Source organism: Chrysemys picta, chromosome 6, assembly GCF_011386835.1.
Source record: "Chrysemys picta bellii isolate R12L10 chromosome 6, ASM1138683v2, whole genome shotgun sequence".
Lineage (NCBI taxonomy): Eukaryota > Metazoa > Chordata > Testudines > Emydidae > Chrysemys > Chrysemys picta.
Window position 1 is genome coordinate 51261910 of NC_088796.1, and position 14806 is coordinate 51276715.

Sequence of the window (14806 nt, forward strand, 5' to 3'; positions counted from 1 at the left end):
GGAGAAGTATTGATGTGTGAAACACTTTTCATTTCACTCTGACATTGTATGCAGATTATTTATATATAAATTATTTGTGAATTAGTTCATTAAACTACAAATTTCCACTTGTGGTCAATGCACTCTGCTCAAAGCAAAGGTGGGGATAGGACATGGAGCTGCACAAAACTTGGCAGCAGCGGCAGGGATGGATAGGTGGGTTCACGCTGGAGGACCTAAGGCCAACTCTGGGCCCTTGACCTTCTCTCACTTCCACTACCCTGTGTTTGCTGTTCCGGCTGCCATCACCTGCTCTTTATGGCTGCACCTTCCCCGCTCTGATCCAACAGTGGGAGTAGGGACACAAGAGACAAAGGTGCCACACTGTCCCTTGTGGTTAGCAGCAACAATTACAGACTACTTCTGCTGCCCAGTTGGCTGTGTGAGATCTAGCTGGGCTGCAGGAATATGTGATAAGGCTGCTAAATGTATGAACGTTGGCAGCCATAGGGCCTGGGGGACTTGGAGTGTCCACAGAATATAGATGTGTGTTTTGTACAAAATTGTGTGCATTTGCTTTAGGTAAAAGGCATGTAAAGCTAGTATAGCAAAAACAAGCAAACAAAAATAACTCAAAACAATTGACCAAATGCATGCAAACCAGTGAACTTCCCAACACAAAACACTCCTCTAGTCAAATGTTTGCTGGGAGTAGATTTCTGCTATTTACCACCCTTACCACCATCACTGAAAAAATAAGACTACAAACACCTCCCTCCTTCCCAGGTTACTTTCTACCAGAACAATCCTCTGGTCAGTCATGCTGCATCCTCCCATAGTCTAGATGTTTATGAGAGAAGATTGCCAGACTTTCAGGCACTAATTCTTCCCACCGACACAGATGGTCCTCATATCCATTAAATGCTTGATAACCTGTTACTTCTGGCTGCTGGATCAAACCAGGGGAATCACCTGGCTGATTTAGGGCACCATTGGGAAGATGTCCTGTCATTCAGCAGACCTAGACTGGTAAATTAAGGTAGGAGCTTATGGGGAAAACAATAGCTAGCTGCAGCTATGCCATCTTTATCAATTCCCGGATGAACTACATTAAAATGGACTTTAAGTTAAGAGTAATTTAGGGTAAAATGCATTACAGAGATGGTATAATTGTTACAAAACAATGCAGGAAATTCAGACAAGGTTAAATGTAAATCAAAATATGTTAAGGTACAGAAATGCACAGTTTGGGCATTCAAATAGCATCACTGCCGAGCAGAGTGAAGGCTATGAAACAACAATATATGTTTATGATTAAAGTATTTTAATGTTCGTTGTCCCAGAATAAACTTGGTACCATGGTTAGTTTTTGAAAACAAATATTTAGAATTAATGGTAATTTTTACCATTATTCTTCATTACTGAAAGTTCCTCCTTCCACATGTCCACCGTCTCCTCTTATTATCAGTGGGACTGAGGCCACAGGCTTCCCTCAGTTAAGATGCCCTCTTTCAGAATAGCTACTGCCTCCCATTGTTCCCAATGGTAATTCAGACAAGCTGGGGAAGATAGTGGCCCCTTGCACTGTCAGCAGGCAGAGAGGAATACGGTAAGTGGAGGAAAATGGAGGAAGTGGCCATCTGTGCCCAAGGACAGCCTCTGGCTTCAGTCCCAGCAATAGGAGATGGCAGACGATAGACAACAATTCTTGGCTGAATTATCTGAAGTAGAATGTTATTCTTTAGTCTCTGCTGAAGGAAAAACTTTCATTTATGTAGAGTAATGACAAAGTATGACCATTAATCCCAAAATATATTTTTCAAATGTAGTCTATACACAAGACTTCAGTGAGTTAATTATATGGGAAGCTTGAAGAGTCTGTTTTTTCATTACTGAGATCTTTTGGGCCAAACCATGACTGACATCAGCTGCTAAATTTTTTAAAGGACACATTTTAAAATTAATTTTAATTCAGTTAAATTAATGGATTTGTAATTTCTCAGAAAATTTATTCTATAACTCAAAGATTAAGTGCTGTAATTTTGAGGAGGATATGCTGCATTTTTTATACATAAAGTGGTAGAAATCTTGCTTTAAGTGCAAAATTCAGCTCATTCTTAACTATGGATATTCGACCAGCGCCTCCATAGTACTAAAGCAGAGTAAATCCATTTAGAATCGGAGTAATCTATTCAGTGATTTTGGGATCTCAAAGTGCTCAAGTATCACATTGAAGATTCACAGATACCAGGGTGGGAGTACAATATAGAAACCTAGATGTGCATTAAAGTCCTACACTAGAGTATCACAAATCTAGTATATCCTAGATTTTGCATTTGTACCTTCAATTTGGCTGAAAGATGTGGAAAATAAGTTGCCATGGAGCCTTGTAATAGGTGCATAGAGGATGCGATTTAAGAGCATACATTAATCCTTCCAAAGTTAGAACAAATTTAAGAGGCATAAATTAACAAACTTCTCTTTAATGTCAACTGTTGACCTATCCCACTGTAGTCTAATGATCTGTCATCACAACACAGAGGGCATGTTGGTCTGACAAGCCACATGTTCTTGAGGATGGCAAAATATAGTTACTGGATATAGTTAGCTCCTCGATTGCTTAATTTGCCACATGTTTTGATGCTACTGGAGTATGATGCTTATGTCAGAGTGGAATTTAGTGCTGTTTTCTAAATGTGTGCAGAAAATAAGATAAAAGAGAGGCTGTAGGTAGTTGGTTTTTTACTTGTATCTAAACATGACATTCAAATGTTAATTGGATGAATAAATCTTGTTCATTTTACAGACACGAAAATGTCAATGGATTAGCACTATTTATCACAGGATAATGGTCTTCTGACACCTGATAAATGCCAAGATGAAGCTACTTATTGGAAATAGATCAAAATATTCTATTGCTATTTGTCAAAAACAAATATTGATACAAAATTGACATGCTTATTTTCAAAGTGGTTGACACTAATCTTATATCATAATTCTATTTTAACTCCACAGGTAATATCCAGGACATAACAGTAAATACTGTATGAATACAGTAGGGGGAAAAAGTCTGTAGAACACTAAAAAATATTTACCTTTTGTTTATAGAATTTTGTTTCTCATTCATGATTTGTATTTGTGAAATATTTGATAATAAAAATATTTTGCACTTATATATCATTTGTCCACGGAGCTCAGCTTTACAAAACATAATTTAGTCTCACAGCTCTCATATAGTGTGTTAGCTAAATTATTCTCTCCATTTTACATGTAGGAAAACTGAGCAGCAGATAGTTTAGGGCATAGTTTTAAGTGCACATACAGATCAGGGTTTGAGCTGTGCTACTTGGGAATTACTGGCACAGAATCTGACCAGTTACGTTTTTGCTGTTGTCATGTCTGTTTTGATCTTCAGATAATCAGTATTTTTCAGATTTATATGAAGCATTCTATATATTTAATACAAGATCACTGTGAGAGTATTGTATGTGTCTTTTTACAGATGGAAGACCTTTAACTCTAGATGAAATTTGGGAAGGCGTTCATGAATGCTACCGGGCTCGTCTACTGGAGGGGCCCTGGGACACCATTACACAACAGGTTAGATGCTACTATTCTTTTACCGTATGGCATTCATTTACCAAGAGACTAGATAGCATTAGATTCACCGATTAAAATAGAAGAGGCTTTGTGTGTATTGTGCAGTGATTCATGGGTTGGTTACTAATTACGTTATCAGGAAGACTGAAGTGTAACTTTCGATTTAAAATAAACTAATAATTTGTAAAATTGAAGGACAAAGTTAGTTTGTTAGTCAAATAATCTGTTATTGCTGACTAATGTGTTTTAAAGTCAGTACTTAATGAAGTCAGTGTTTTAAAAGAAAAAGTAGCTCAATACTGTACTTGTAACTTGTTTTACTATCTTCTGCTAAAGGTGATCAAACCACGTATATCTTAAATGGCAATAAAAGTCACTAGAATTAGTATTAGTGTTCCAATACAGTTATGGTCTTTTCTCAAGAATCCAATAATTGCCCTCTAGGAAATGGTCTAGATCAGGGGCGGGCAAACTTTTTGGCCTGAGGGCCACATTGGGTTTTGGAAATTGTATGGAGGGCCGGTTAGGGGAGGCTGTGCCTTCCCAAACAGCCAGGCTGTGCCTTCCCAAACAGCCAGGCGTGGCGTGGCCCGGCCCTGCCCCCCCTGCTTCTTGCCCGCTGACGGACCCCCCTGCCCCCGGGACCCCTGCCCCATTCGCCCCCCCACCACTCCCTCTCCCCTGACCGCCTCCGGAACCCCTGCCCCTGACTGCCCCCCTGCCGCCCCATCCAACCCCTCCTCTCATTCCTGACTGCCCCCCCGGGACCCTTGCCCCATCCAACGCCCCCTCCTTCCTGACTGCCCCCCTAGGACCTCTGCCCCCCATTCAACCCCTGTTCCCCGCCCTCTGACCGCCCTGACCCCTATTCACACCCCTGCCCCTGACCACCACCCCGAACCAGGGCCGGCTCCAGGGTTTTGGCCGCCCAAGCAGCCAAAATAAATAAATAAATAAGCCGCGATCGCGATCTGCAGCGGCAATTCGGCGGAAGGTCCTTCGCTCGGAGCGGGAGTGAGGGACTGTCTGCCGAATTGCCGCCGAATAGCTGGACCTGCCGCCCCTCTCCAGAGTGGCCGCCCCAAGCACCTGCTTGCCAAGCTGGTGCCTGGAGCGGGCCCTGCCCCGAACTCCCCTGCCCCCTTACCGTGCTGCCTGGAGCACCAGTGGCTGGCAGCGCTACAGCCGCGCCACCCGGCTGGAGCCATCCATGCCACCATGCAGCACAGAGCACCGAGTTAGGCCAGGCTCTGCAGCTATGCTGCCCCAGGAGCTCGCAGCCCTGCCACCCAGAGCATTGCGCCAGCGGTGCAGTTAACTGAGGCTGCGGGGAAGGGGGAACAGCTGGGGAGGGGCCGGGGGCTAGCCTCCCGGGCCAGGAGCTCCGGGGCCGGGCAGGAGGGTCCCTTGGGCCGGATATGGCCAGTGGGCCGTAGTTTGCCCACCTCTGGTCTAGATTGTGCATGACAAGAATGGGCCGTGTGGTAAGGCTCTAAGCAGGACTCGGGAGATCTGGATTCAGTTTCTGGCTTTGCCACAGGCCTCCTATATAACCTTGGACATGTTATTTAGTGTCTGTATTATCGTAGAATTTCCATGTCTCAGTTCCCCACTGTACCTCATCCCCACCTCCACCCCAGCCTTTTTTCTGTCTTGTCTATTTAAACTGTAAACTCTTCAGGGCAAGGACTCTCTCTTACTCTGTGTTTGTACAGTGCCTAGCTCAGTGAAGCCCTGATCTCAGCTGGGGCCTCTAGATGCTATCATAATACAAGTAACAAACAATGAATCACATTCATAAAAGATGCACAGTCATGGGAATTTGAGCTGCGTTCATGTTTGCACAATCCCAAACTATTCTAATTCTTCGTATCACAGCAGTGCTTGGAGACCCCAACTGAGATTGTATGTATGCTGTTTGTTGTGCATTTCTAGGTATTGCCTGTGAGTTTGCAGAATACAACTGTTGTTAATAAGTACCTGTAGTCAATGCATTACTTAGTGTGACCTGTCTATTGCAGACTAAGGATGAGCAAATCAGAGTTTAATAAAATCTGATAGCCGATAAACTGGTCTTCTCCAGTGGCTATCATGGTTCAAATTGTAAATTTTCCTCATTTAAAGCTGGATAGTGACTAGTTCTGCATTGGGCAAGAACAATGCAATTAGCCTTCCCTTATGCTTATTTGACAGAGCTAGGATCACCCTCAGTCCTTGCATTTCCAGTGCACAAGGACCTGAGACTCTAATGCCAGCAACAGTGCTAGGAACCCCTTAGGGCTAGGGATGGAACAGGCCCTACACCCTCTGTACTTTCCAACAGAGCTGTCCTGGCATGTAGAATGAGTGCATGCTATAACCTGTAAAAATGTGTAGCAGAAGCCTCTGCTGTGTGCACTCCATAAGCAATGTGCCTTCCTAGCTACTGCACCTCGACACCTCCCCTACCTGTGGGCTGTCGCTGAAAGCCACAATCAAACTCTTTTGTGAAAAGAACAGTGTATGCCACACCTACGGCTATATAGGAAGAGTAAATCGTAATACAAATGTTTCTGAGAATAAAGGAAGTTTCAGTTACAGAATATGTGTGTACTGTGTAAAATTAGAATAATGGAAGCCAAGAGCAAAGCTGATGTTTACCTGTAAAGGAGCAATGAAATAAAACTGCCCTGAGATACATAACACCAAATGGTGTGCATGAAACACACTTCTACACACAAGCATGTGGTAACAGGCTTTTTGGCTGGTAAAATATACTTTGCACTGAAGCTAATGTCTTTGTGGCACCTCTCCAGGAATAATACACTACATCTTAGTCCAATGTCCAGAGTGAACTTAAATATCAGGGGAAACCATTTTGCAAAACAGAGACAGTTATAGCAGCAAGATATTAATTGAATATAATACTAAGGTGATTTCCTATGAAATGGGGAAATTGCAGAATGAGTTTAACTCTCTTTTCAGGAATAATACGGACTATGGTCCTCAGGGTGATGGCTCAAGGGAATTCAGACATCAGTGTGATACAGGGATTGCTGGCAATTAGGGGCTAAGCCCCACCAATAAGACCACTAATTATTTTGGATATATATTTTAATAGTTTTATACTTTCATTAATTTTCTGCAATATCTTCTCCTTAAGGCTGAGTTTGCCACTGGTTTAAGACTGGAATTCCATTGAATGGTTGCACCACTTCACAGCAATAATGAACTTGGTCCAAAGTCTCCAATTGCACCCTGGTTGTGAAAAGGGGTACTGATCCTGCTGAGTCCCTCCTTTCTGTGTATGGCTATGAGTGAGAGCCTGCAAGAAGAGCAGATTTCTATGTGCGGTGGTGTTAGGAAGGAACCAGTGCAGTTAGTGGTGTTGCCAACACTCTCACATATTTTTAGTGCCAGCTACCACTGGTGTAACAAACACATTTCCCCTTGTAAAACTGGGAGATAGGTATGCCAGACCAAATATAAAAAACTACCATACAAATAAGACTATTCACAAAGGAATTACAGAAGGTAATAAACATACTAAGCAATTGCCTGCCAGTCTCACACCAAAACAGGAGCTAGGACTACAAGAAAGTCTTTTCTAGATCTGAGAGTTGAACTGACATGCACCCTTCTCTGTCTCCTGTCTGCTTATCTGGGCTGACGCACTTGGTCACATGAGATAGATTTAACTAGTTAGGGACACAGGTCGCAAAGTGGATGTCACTTGCTAGCTCACCAGATCAAACTGAAAACTCTCAGTATGCCATGAACAGCAATCAGAGAAAGTTCATGGTACTCAGATAAATCATAAAAAATTCTACAAACCATTCACCATTCCAACATGAACAAAAATTTTTGAGCTGGTTCACAATGCCATTTGAATTCAAACTAGAGCTAATTTTGATATTTTGGATTCAGTAGTTGGTTTACAAGTAGTAGTAGAAAGCTTCATTTGTTTTACACATTTAGGATTTAACTCCATTTTAACACACTGGGGGCTTGTATTCTAGGCGTCTTACAAAATCTTGCTGCAATACTTTGCACATATGTGTTGCAATGTCAGTGATTTACAAGCTGTGTGATTAAATGCAGGCATATATCTGAAACCAGCATCTGAGATATGAATCAGGTCTGTAAGAGCATAGCTGTAATTACTAGGATGTTGGAGCATATGGTTAAGGTAACCTTTAAACTAATTTCAGTTACTTTAGATTTATTATGGGAAGTCATGTTCACTTGCTGAGGAATTATCTTGAAATATTTTTATTGATTAGCCTGTTTTTTTTATTGCAATAGGCAGAAGTCAACTAGTTAATTTCTCATAAATAAATTAGCTTGATAAGTTGCATAGTGTTTTATAAAGATAGTTGATAAACTGTGATGATTTAATTGCACTTCCTCTCATAATAATCTTTAAATCTGCCAGCTGAAGTTCCAATGATTGGCTTTCTTCCGTACTGAATCTCCCTGGAATTTTCAGTCATCCCTTTTCTACATCATCGGATAAGTTGCTTTAACTGCTCCCATTTTAAGTAATACAAATCAATTATACAAACACACAGCTGTTTAACGAAACTTCTAAATGTTGCTACAGGTCTCTGTGGGTATTTCCTGATGGCTCATAATGACATCAATTTAGCACACCTGGTAAGATCTGTGTGAATTGGAAGTGACTTAATGTGGCAATGACAAGAAAATTAAGTAGTATTTATGGATTACTGATGCTTTTTCAGAATTGTTGCCAACTCTAATTTTGGGTTCTGGTAAAGTCAGTAATGGAGGTGCAGACGTCACATGATTACATCCTAAAAAGTTTAGTGTTAATTTGTTGAGTGTTTTCACAGGTATCTTATACCGGTATTTCCCTCCAGTTCTTATATTTCAGGAAATAGTCCCTTCTCATCTTTATTAGGATTAGTGGATTCTAGAAATCCATTCCTTCCTTGAAGCTCAGAGTCTCTAAACATAATTCCATTGTAACTTATCTTGAGCTGTAAGCAAACAAAGCTTTCCTCAGCTCTATCTCAGATGAATTCTCTATCTGAGTTTAAACCAGAACAGAATCCCAGAGCTGCTTTCTGATGTGTAACCATCGTTGACAATGTTACAGCGTCATCCTTTGGAATACCAAATCTGCAGATTTTCATTCCATCACAGAGGAATATTCCTTTGTGCTACATTTTGTTTCTTTCTAGCATTATTGTTTTTTTAAATGAATTATTAAATCCGTTAGTTATATTTCCAGTTTGAGAGGTACCATTGGGATTCATACTAAATCAGTCTTATTTAATATCTTTATTGATAAAATGGAAGAGAATAAACAGTATGTCTGTGACATTGATGGATACGCTAATTTGGGAGGAGTTGTAAATATAGCAAGGACAGAGAAATAATACAAAGGGTCCTGGAGAGATTTGAAATATTAGCAGAAGGTAACAAAATGAGACTCAACCTGAAAAAATGCAAGCTAATACAACCGGGGGAAAATGATCTGAAAAACATTTTCAGTGGAGGGAGAAGCTTAAAAAACAGAGATAAAGAAAAAGACCATAACGGTGATAGATGGCTGCAAAAGACACCCATTTGACATTGCAATATTCAATAAAAAAGGCCAGTGCAGTTTTGGGTAGATACACAGAGACTAGGGCTGTCAAACAATTAAGAAAAATAATCCCAATTTATGAGATTAAAAAAATAATCACAGTTTTAATCACACTGTTAAACAATATTAGAATACCATTTATTTAAATATTTGTGGTTGCCTCAACTGCCATCCTTTCATGTATTTATACCTGCCTACTGTATTTTCCACTCCATACATCTGATGAAGTGGGTTCTAGCCCATGAAAACTTATGCCCAAATAAATTTGTTAGTCTCTAAGGTGCCACAAGGACTCCTCGTTGTTTTTGTGATTAATTGACAACCCTAACAGAGACATTATGTCAGACAGTACAGAGGTAACACTTCCTCCTCATATGGCTCTGATGTGACCTCACCTGGAATATTGCATTAAATTCTAAGTACAACATTACCAGAAAGATACTGAAAAATTGGAGACAGCTCAGAGAACACTATTGCATGGGAAGCTGGGAGTTGCTGCCTGGAGGGAAATTCAGAGGAAGGAGAGGAGGAGAAACAAAGACATACAAAAGGGACAGATACAGAGAAAGCTGAATGGAGAAGGAATTGAAATAAAAGGCAGAAATCTCAGTGGTCATAACGGTGAATCTCTTAACCACTGAATGATGCATAGTGCAGCAAACAGTCACCTAATAATCAATAATATCTGAAAGTTTAATTATATGAAGACCAGATTCTACCCTTTATCTTTGTGGAAACAACCTGCCATTAGCAGGAGATCTGCTGTGGATTGAGGATAGTGTAACAAACTGATAGTGTCCTGCTGTACTCTGAACAAAACTTTATGGAATTAAAATAAACTTTATTGAATTAGGCTAATACCATTGGGGTTTATTGTATTAAAATTGCAGTTGTGCATGTGTTATTGTGGAATAGTATGAAACTCCTCTAAGAGGAGAGGGATGCTACTATAATTCCTCCAGTTATTAGCCCTTTTAAAGGCACCCCTTAGTAAAGTTTGCATTTACTAGTTCAAACTAAATTCTGCAGGAACCAATAATTTTTAAAAAAATAATAGCCTGGTTTTAAACGGACTCATGGCCTTCTTCCTAATTGAGCAAATGAACATGACCTCTGGTCCACAGAGAACCCCAATCCTTAGAGAAGGACTAGAAAAATTGAGCTTACTGAGGCTCCATAAAACTGCATGCTTGTTCTGAGCTGAAAGCTGTGATAAAACTTAAAACCCAGAAAGAAACACCTTGTGTGAGGTGTTAAAGAACTGCTCCTGCCAGAGCCCATGTGAGAGTTGGGCTGATCTCTGGTAAGCTTATAGCAGGCATGTAGATTATTTTAATGTTTTTACTATATCTTCTCTGTAATGCTTTTTACTTTAAAAATAAAAGTTGGCTTGCAGAAAGAAAGATGTGTGGTATCTATAACTGTGGGCATTCACACTGTTAAGTTTCTGAAGAAAAAGCAAGCCGGTGTACTTCAACAGCCTGTCTGCTCCAGAAATAACACAGTAAAAATAGGGTATTTTGTGGCCTGGAAATACCCAAGTCAGAAAGAAATAAAAGGCGGGTCTCCACACAAGAAAAGCAATGGCGGGGAAGCTTGAAAGCCTGAGAAATGGTGACCTTGCAGAACCACTGTGGGGAAATACACATGCAGTTGCCCTGAACCGTAACTGGTAATATGTAGTCAAATTTACAACCAGACCCACAGACTTCTAACTAAAATGAAATTTAGTCCTGTCTACAGAATGAGTTTAACTTTCCATTAGAGGCTGAGATAGGTTTCAGTCCATATGTTGATAGAAGGGTGAGAATATGGGGCAGAATTAATGTTATTTTAATGCACTGTAAATTATACACTTATTTGAACTGCGAGGGTATTAGAGTCTCCACCTCTCCTTTATTGTTAATTTCCATAGTTGAGATTTCTTGAGCTTTTGTTTACCTGTATTGTTTCTTGATATGCATATACTTTCGCTTCAAAGTTCTTTTGCAATCTTAACTTAAAATTATTAGTGGACATAAAACTCCTAAAGACTTATGGACAGAATTTTCAAACCTGAGTGCCTAAAGTTGGGCACCTATGTAAAAGTGGTCTGATTTCGAGAGGTGCTAAAAACAAGTGGCTTCAAGTTTTAGCTACCTAAAATTTAGATACCCAATTTTGAAAATCGGTCTGGCAATGGTGAAGACTTCACAGCATGACGCACATTCACTTGAAATTTCATGAACTAAAAGGTACCTGGTTCACCTTCCCCTATAAATTAAATAAAGTTGCATACAATAAAAAGTGTTTTGAAAGGTTTACTGCATATGCCCAGTAGCTAATTTTCAATTAATAACTCAGCCATTTGAACTTTAAAACAAATGGGGCTTTATTCAAGTAACGTCATATTACAAACAAAGCAACTTGAATGAAGATGTCCCAAACTATCTATGTCTCCTTTTTTTTTTTTTTTTTTTCAAACTATAAGTGAATTTAGCGCTCATTAAGAGGTGTCAAAATGACAGCCTTAGAGATTGAAGTCCTCTTCACACAGAATGGATAAGAGATGGGCATCAACAGGGCAAGTTTTTTCATCCGGTCCTGGCAACATGCCTCAAACTTACTCTGGAGGGACCACATCTAGGGACAGAGTAGTTCGAACTCCATGTTTATTCATTGATTGACCTCTCTTACAGAGAGTATCACTTGGTAATGGATTTTGTGATGTAAACAGTTATTCATTAGGAATTGGATTAAGATCACCCATTAATTTCACATAGGCCTCTGGACACCATTCAGATGATACAGAAATATTTAGAAATTGCTTATTCATTAAAACTGGTAATAAATTTTCCAAACTCTAGAAATATATTTTTTGTTGAAGGGACAATATGGCTGATTTTGTTTGCCATGTGGAGGTCTTGTTTAAAATCCCACCCACCCCCATTTTAAAACAAACAAGAAAAAAATTCTGATGAAGAAGCATGCTGATAGCAATCAGTAGCAAGTGTGTCACCAGTAACCAAGTGCTTTTTGTTTTAAGAGTATGACATTGTAATAAACCCTGACCTTCCCTTGAGAAACACAAAGTCATAAGCACAAGAGAGTTTATGCATTAAGGATTAATCAATGTTTAGTGATGATTGAATGTAAAATCAAACATCCAAGGATAGAAATCAATTTGCCTTGTTGCAGAAGGAGACTCAACAGTTGAAAAACTGCCCTATAAAACTGGGACAAACACTTGATGATTTGAAGGTCCTGCAGAAATTGTCTAAAAATCTTAGAACTGACTCATGAACATGAAGGTAGTGGGGGATTGTGGAATTTATTGTTTTTTTTTTATTATTAAAAAAGTTGTTCAGACACCTCTGCTGTTACACTAAAACAGCATCATGCTAGGTGCTCCTTCCCACCAACAGAACAAGTAACAAAAGAACATGTGGGTATATGACAAATTCCCCTGTTTCTGGCCTTTTCCTCAGCATCCCAGAATCTAATTTGGTGCACCAGCTGCTGTCACCACAATGCTGACATTCAGGGCATTGTGGTGTCCACAGTCATTACAATAGTTTGCCAAAACAGAGCAAAGCTAATCCACGTAACTCCACGGTGGCTCTTCTGCTCTTAGTTTAGATCTTCTTCCATCAATGTTTCCCTTCCAGAAGTTTTTAAAACATTTTGAGATCCTTAAGAGTGAAAGGTGTCCTACAATTGTATTTCCCCCCCCCCCCTCCCCCTTTATTCTGCTGGTCTCACAAAGCTGCTTTTTCCTGGGCCCCTCTTTCAAAGCCATGCAGAAAAGATAAACTCCATAGTCTAGCTTATGAATAGTGATCTCTGAAGAAACACTTTCCTTCAAAATGTATTTCCCCTGTAGTGTGTGGTTCACCATTTTTCAAACTCTATAATAAATTTTTAAATATGGGAAATCATTGTTCCCCATGTGATGTTCTAGTAAAAGACCTCTGGTACTCTGCCACTTTAACTTAAAGATCCACCTAGTATAACCCTTAAAATAAAAGTACCAGGTATAGATGCTAATGCTAATAGAACTAGGACTGATAGTGTCTCTGCTGTTTCTCCTCCACATAGTTCATGCTTCATCAACTCAGATACTCTGTTGGAATGGTGATTAATTTATCTGAAATATTAATACAATTCTCAAAAAAATTCTACACTTTATCTTCTGTAACAAACTTGCTTTCATTTATTTAATTGATTTCACATACTGTATTTCATTAACACTTCTGCAACAAAAGTGGATGAATTAGGAGCCCTGTCCTGTAAGTTACAGATCTTTAAGCTTCCATAATGCCCAAGTAATTAATTATCTCTCCCATGCCTGGTTTCCCCCAAAATTTATTCTCCCTTTCATCTGAATCAAGATTTTCTTTACTAATCTCTTCTGAGAAAGTCCATTGGAGCTCTGGGGGCCTTGTAATTTTGTTTACGTGGAACTACGAAATTTTGATCTTGTTCATCATATTTGAAAGTTCAGAGAAAGCACCTGTGTCCATGGAACAAGTCATGTCCACCAGGCTGAGGGCATCCCTTGCACATTAATAATGGACGCTCATTGTGGCTATAGGAACTACAAGTAGACAATACTTTTCAAGATTTAGCCCATTTTGTTCCACTTTTGACTTATTTTGGGGAAAGTTCCTCACTGGCTTAACTTTTTATTTCTGGTGCAGTAGGAGGAAAATGGAAGTTTCATCTGAAAGAACTGGCAGCACCAAAATTAAATTATTATTTGTATTGTGATTGCACTTGGGAGCGCAGTCACTAATTAGGGCCCCATTGTGCTTGGCACTGTACAAACTGAACAAAAAGATGACCCATGCCTGAAGAGTTTACAATCCAAGAAGCAATAGTAGTTAGTAGTAAAAAATATGTCCTAATCTATTTTATAACAGTACATTGAGCAGAAACCCTAGTTCTGAACTGATAAATTTAACTAATGGAAATCCAATATATGAGTAAAGACTAAAGGCTTGATCCAAAGCTCACTGAAACCACTTCAGAGTCTCCCTTTGACTTCTGTAGGCTTTGTATCAGGCCCTAAATATCTTTATTGTGCATTTTCAATTGAGATTTCTTATTGGTCTTGTATTTTTATAGTATTATTTTGATTAATTAAAATCAATGTGAAATTAGGGGGAAAATTCTAAACTATATAAGATAAAAATGAAGGTGGGATTTTCAAAAAGCTCAGTGTTAATCTGACATAACTCCTACTGACTTCAGTGGGAAAATGGATGGACCCAGTGCTGAATTTTTAAGAAAATCCTACCCAGAATCACCATTTTCCTCCTTACTTGTTTTACACAGTTGGGGTAGTACAAGGAAGACAAAAGTTAGATTTATTTTGATTGTAAACTCTTTGGGGCAGGGACTATCTTCTTTTTCCTCGTGTTGTTGCAGCACCAAATGCAATTGAGTCCCAATCTTGGTTGAGACACCTGGATGCTGCTGTTATTCAAATAATAAATAATAATAATAATTAGGGAACTTACTCTGTTTAGTAGTATTTCTTTGCACTGATATTAGAAGGGTTGTTATGTACTGGTATGTAAGGGTTGTAACTTGGTACCTAGCATGTGGCTGTGGTAACCACCCAGTTATATGTTCATTCTGTCACACATAAAAGTC

At 39.5% G+C, this 14806-nt stretch overlaps 1 protein-coding gene and 1 long non-coding RNA gene across 6 annotated transcripts in view; one reads left to right on the plus strand and one right to left on the minus strand.

Moving 5' to 3' along the window:
- Positions 1 to 14806, plus strand: part of ATG10 (autophagy related 10) — a 157984-nt gene that overhangs the window by 117943 nt on the left and 25235 nt on the right. For all 3 annotated transcript variants that reach the window (XM_065599132.1, XM_065599133.1, XM_065599134.1), the window contains exon 5: positions 3482 to 3579. In XM_065599132.1, the coding sequence (XP_065455204.1) occupies positions 3482 to 3579 (98 nt within the window). The remainder of the gene's footprint in view (positions 1 to 3481; positions 3580 to 14806) is intronic.
- The window catches only part of LOC135984283 (uncharacterized), a 58963-nt gene that overhangs the window by 21203 nt on the left and 22954 nt on the right, over positions 1 to 14806 (minus strand). The window lies entirely within an intron of this gene.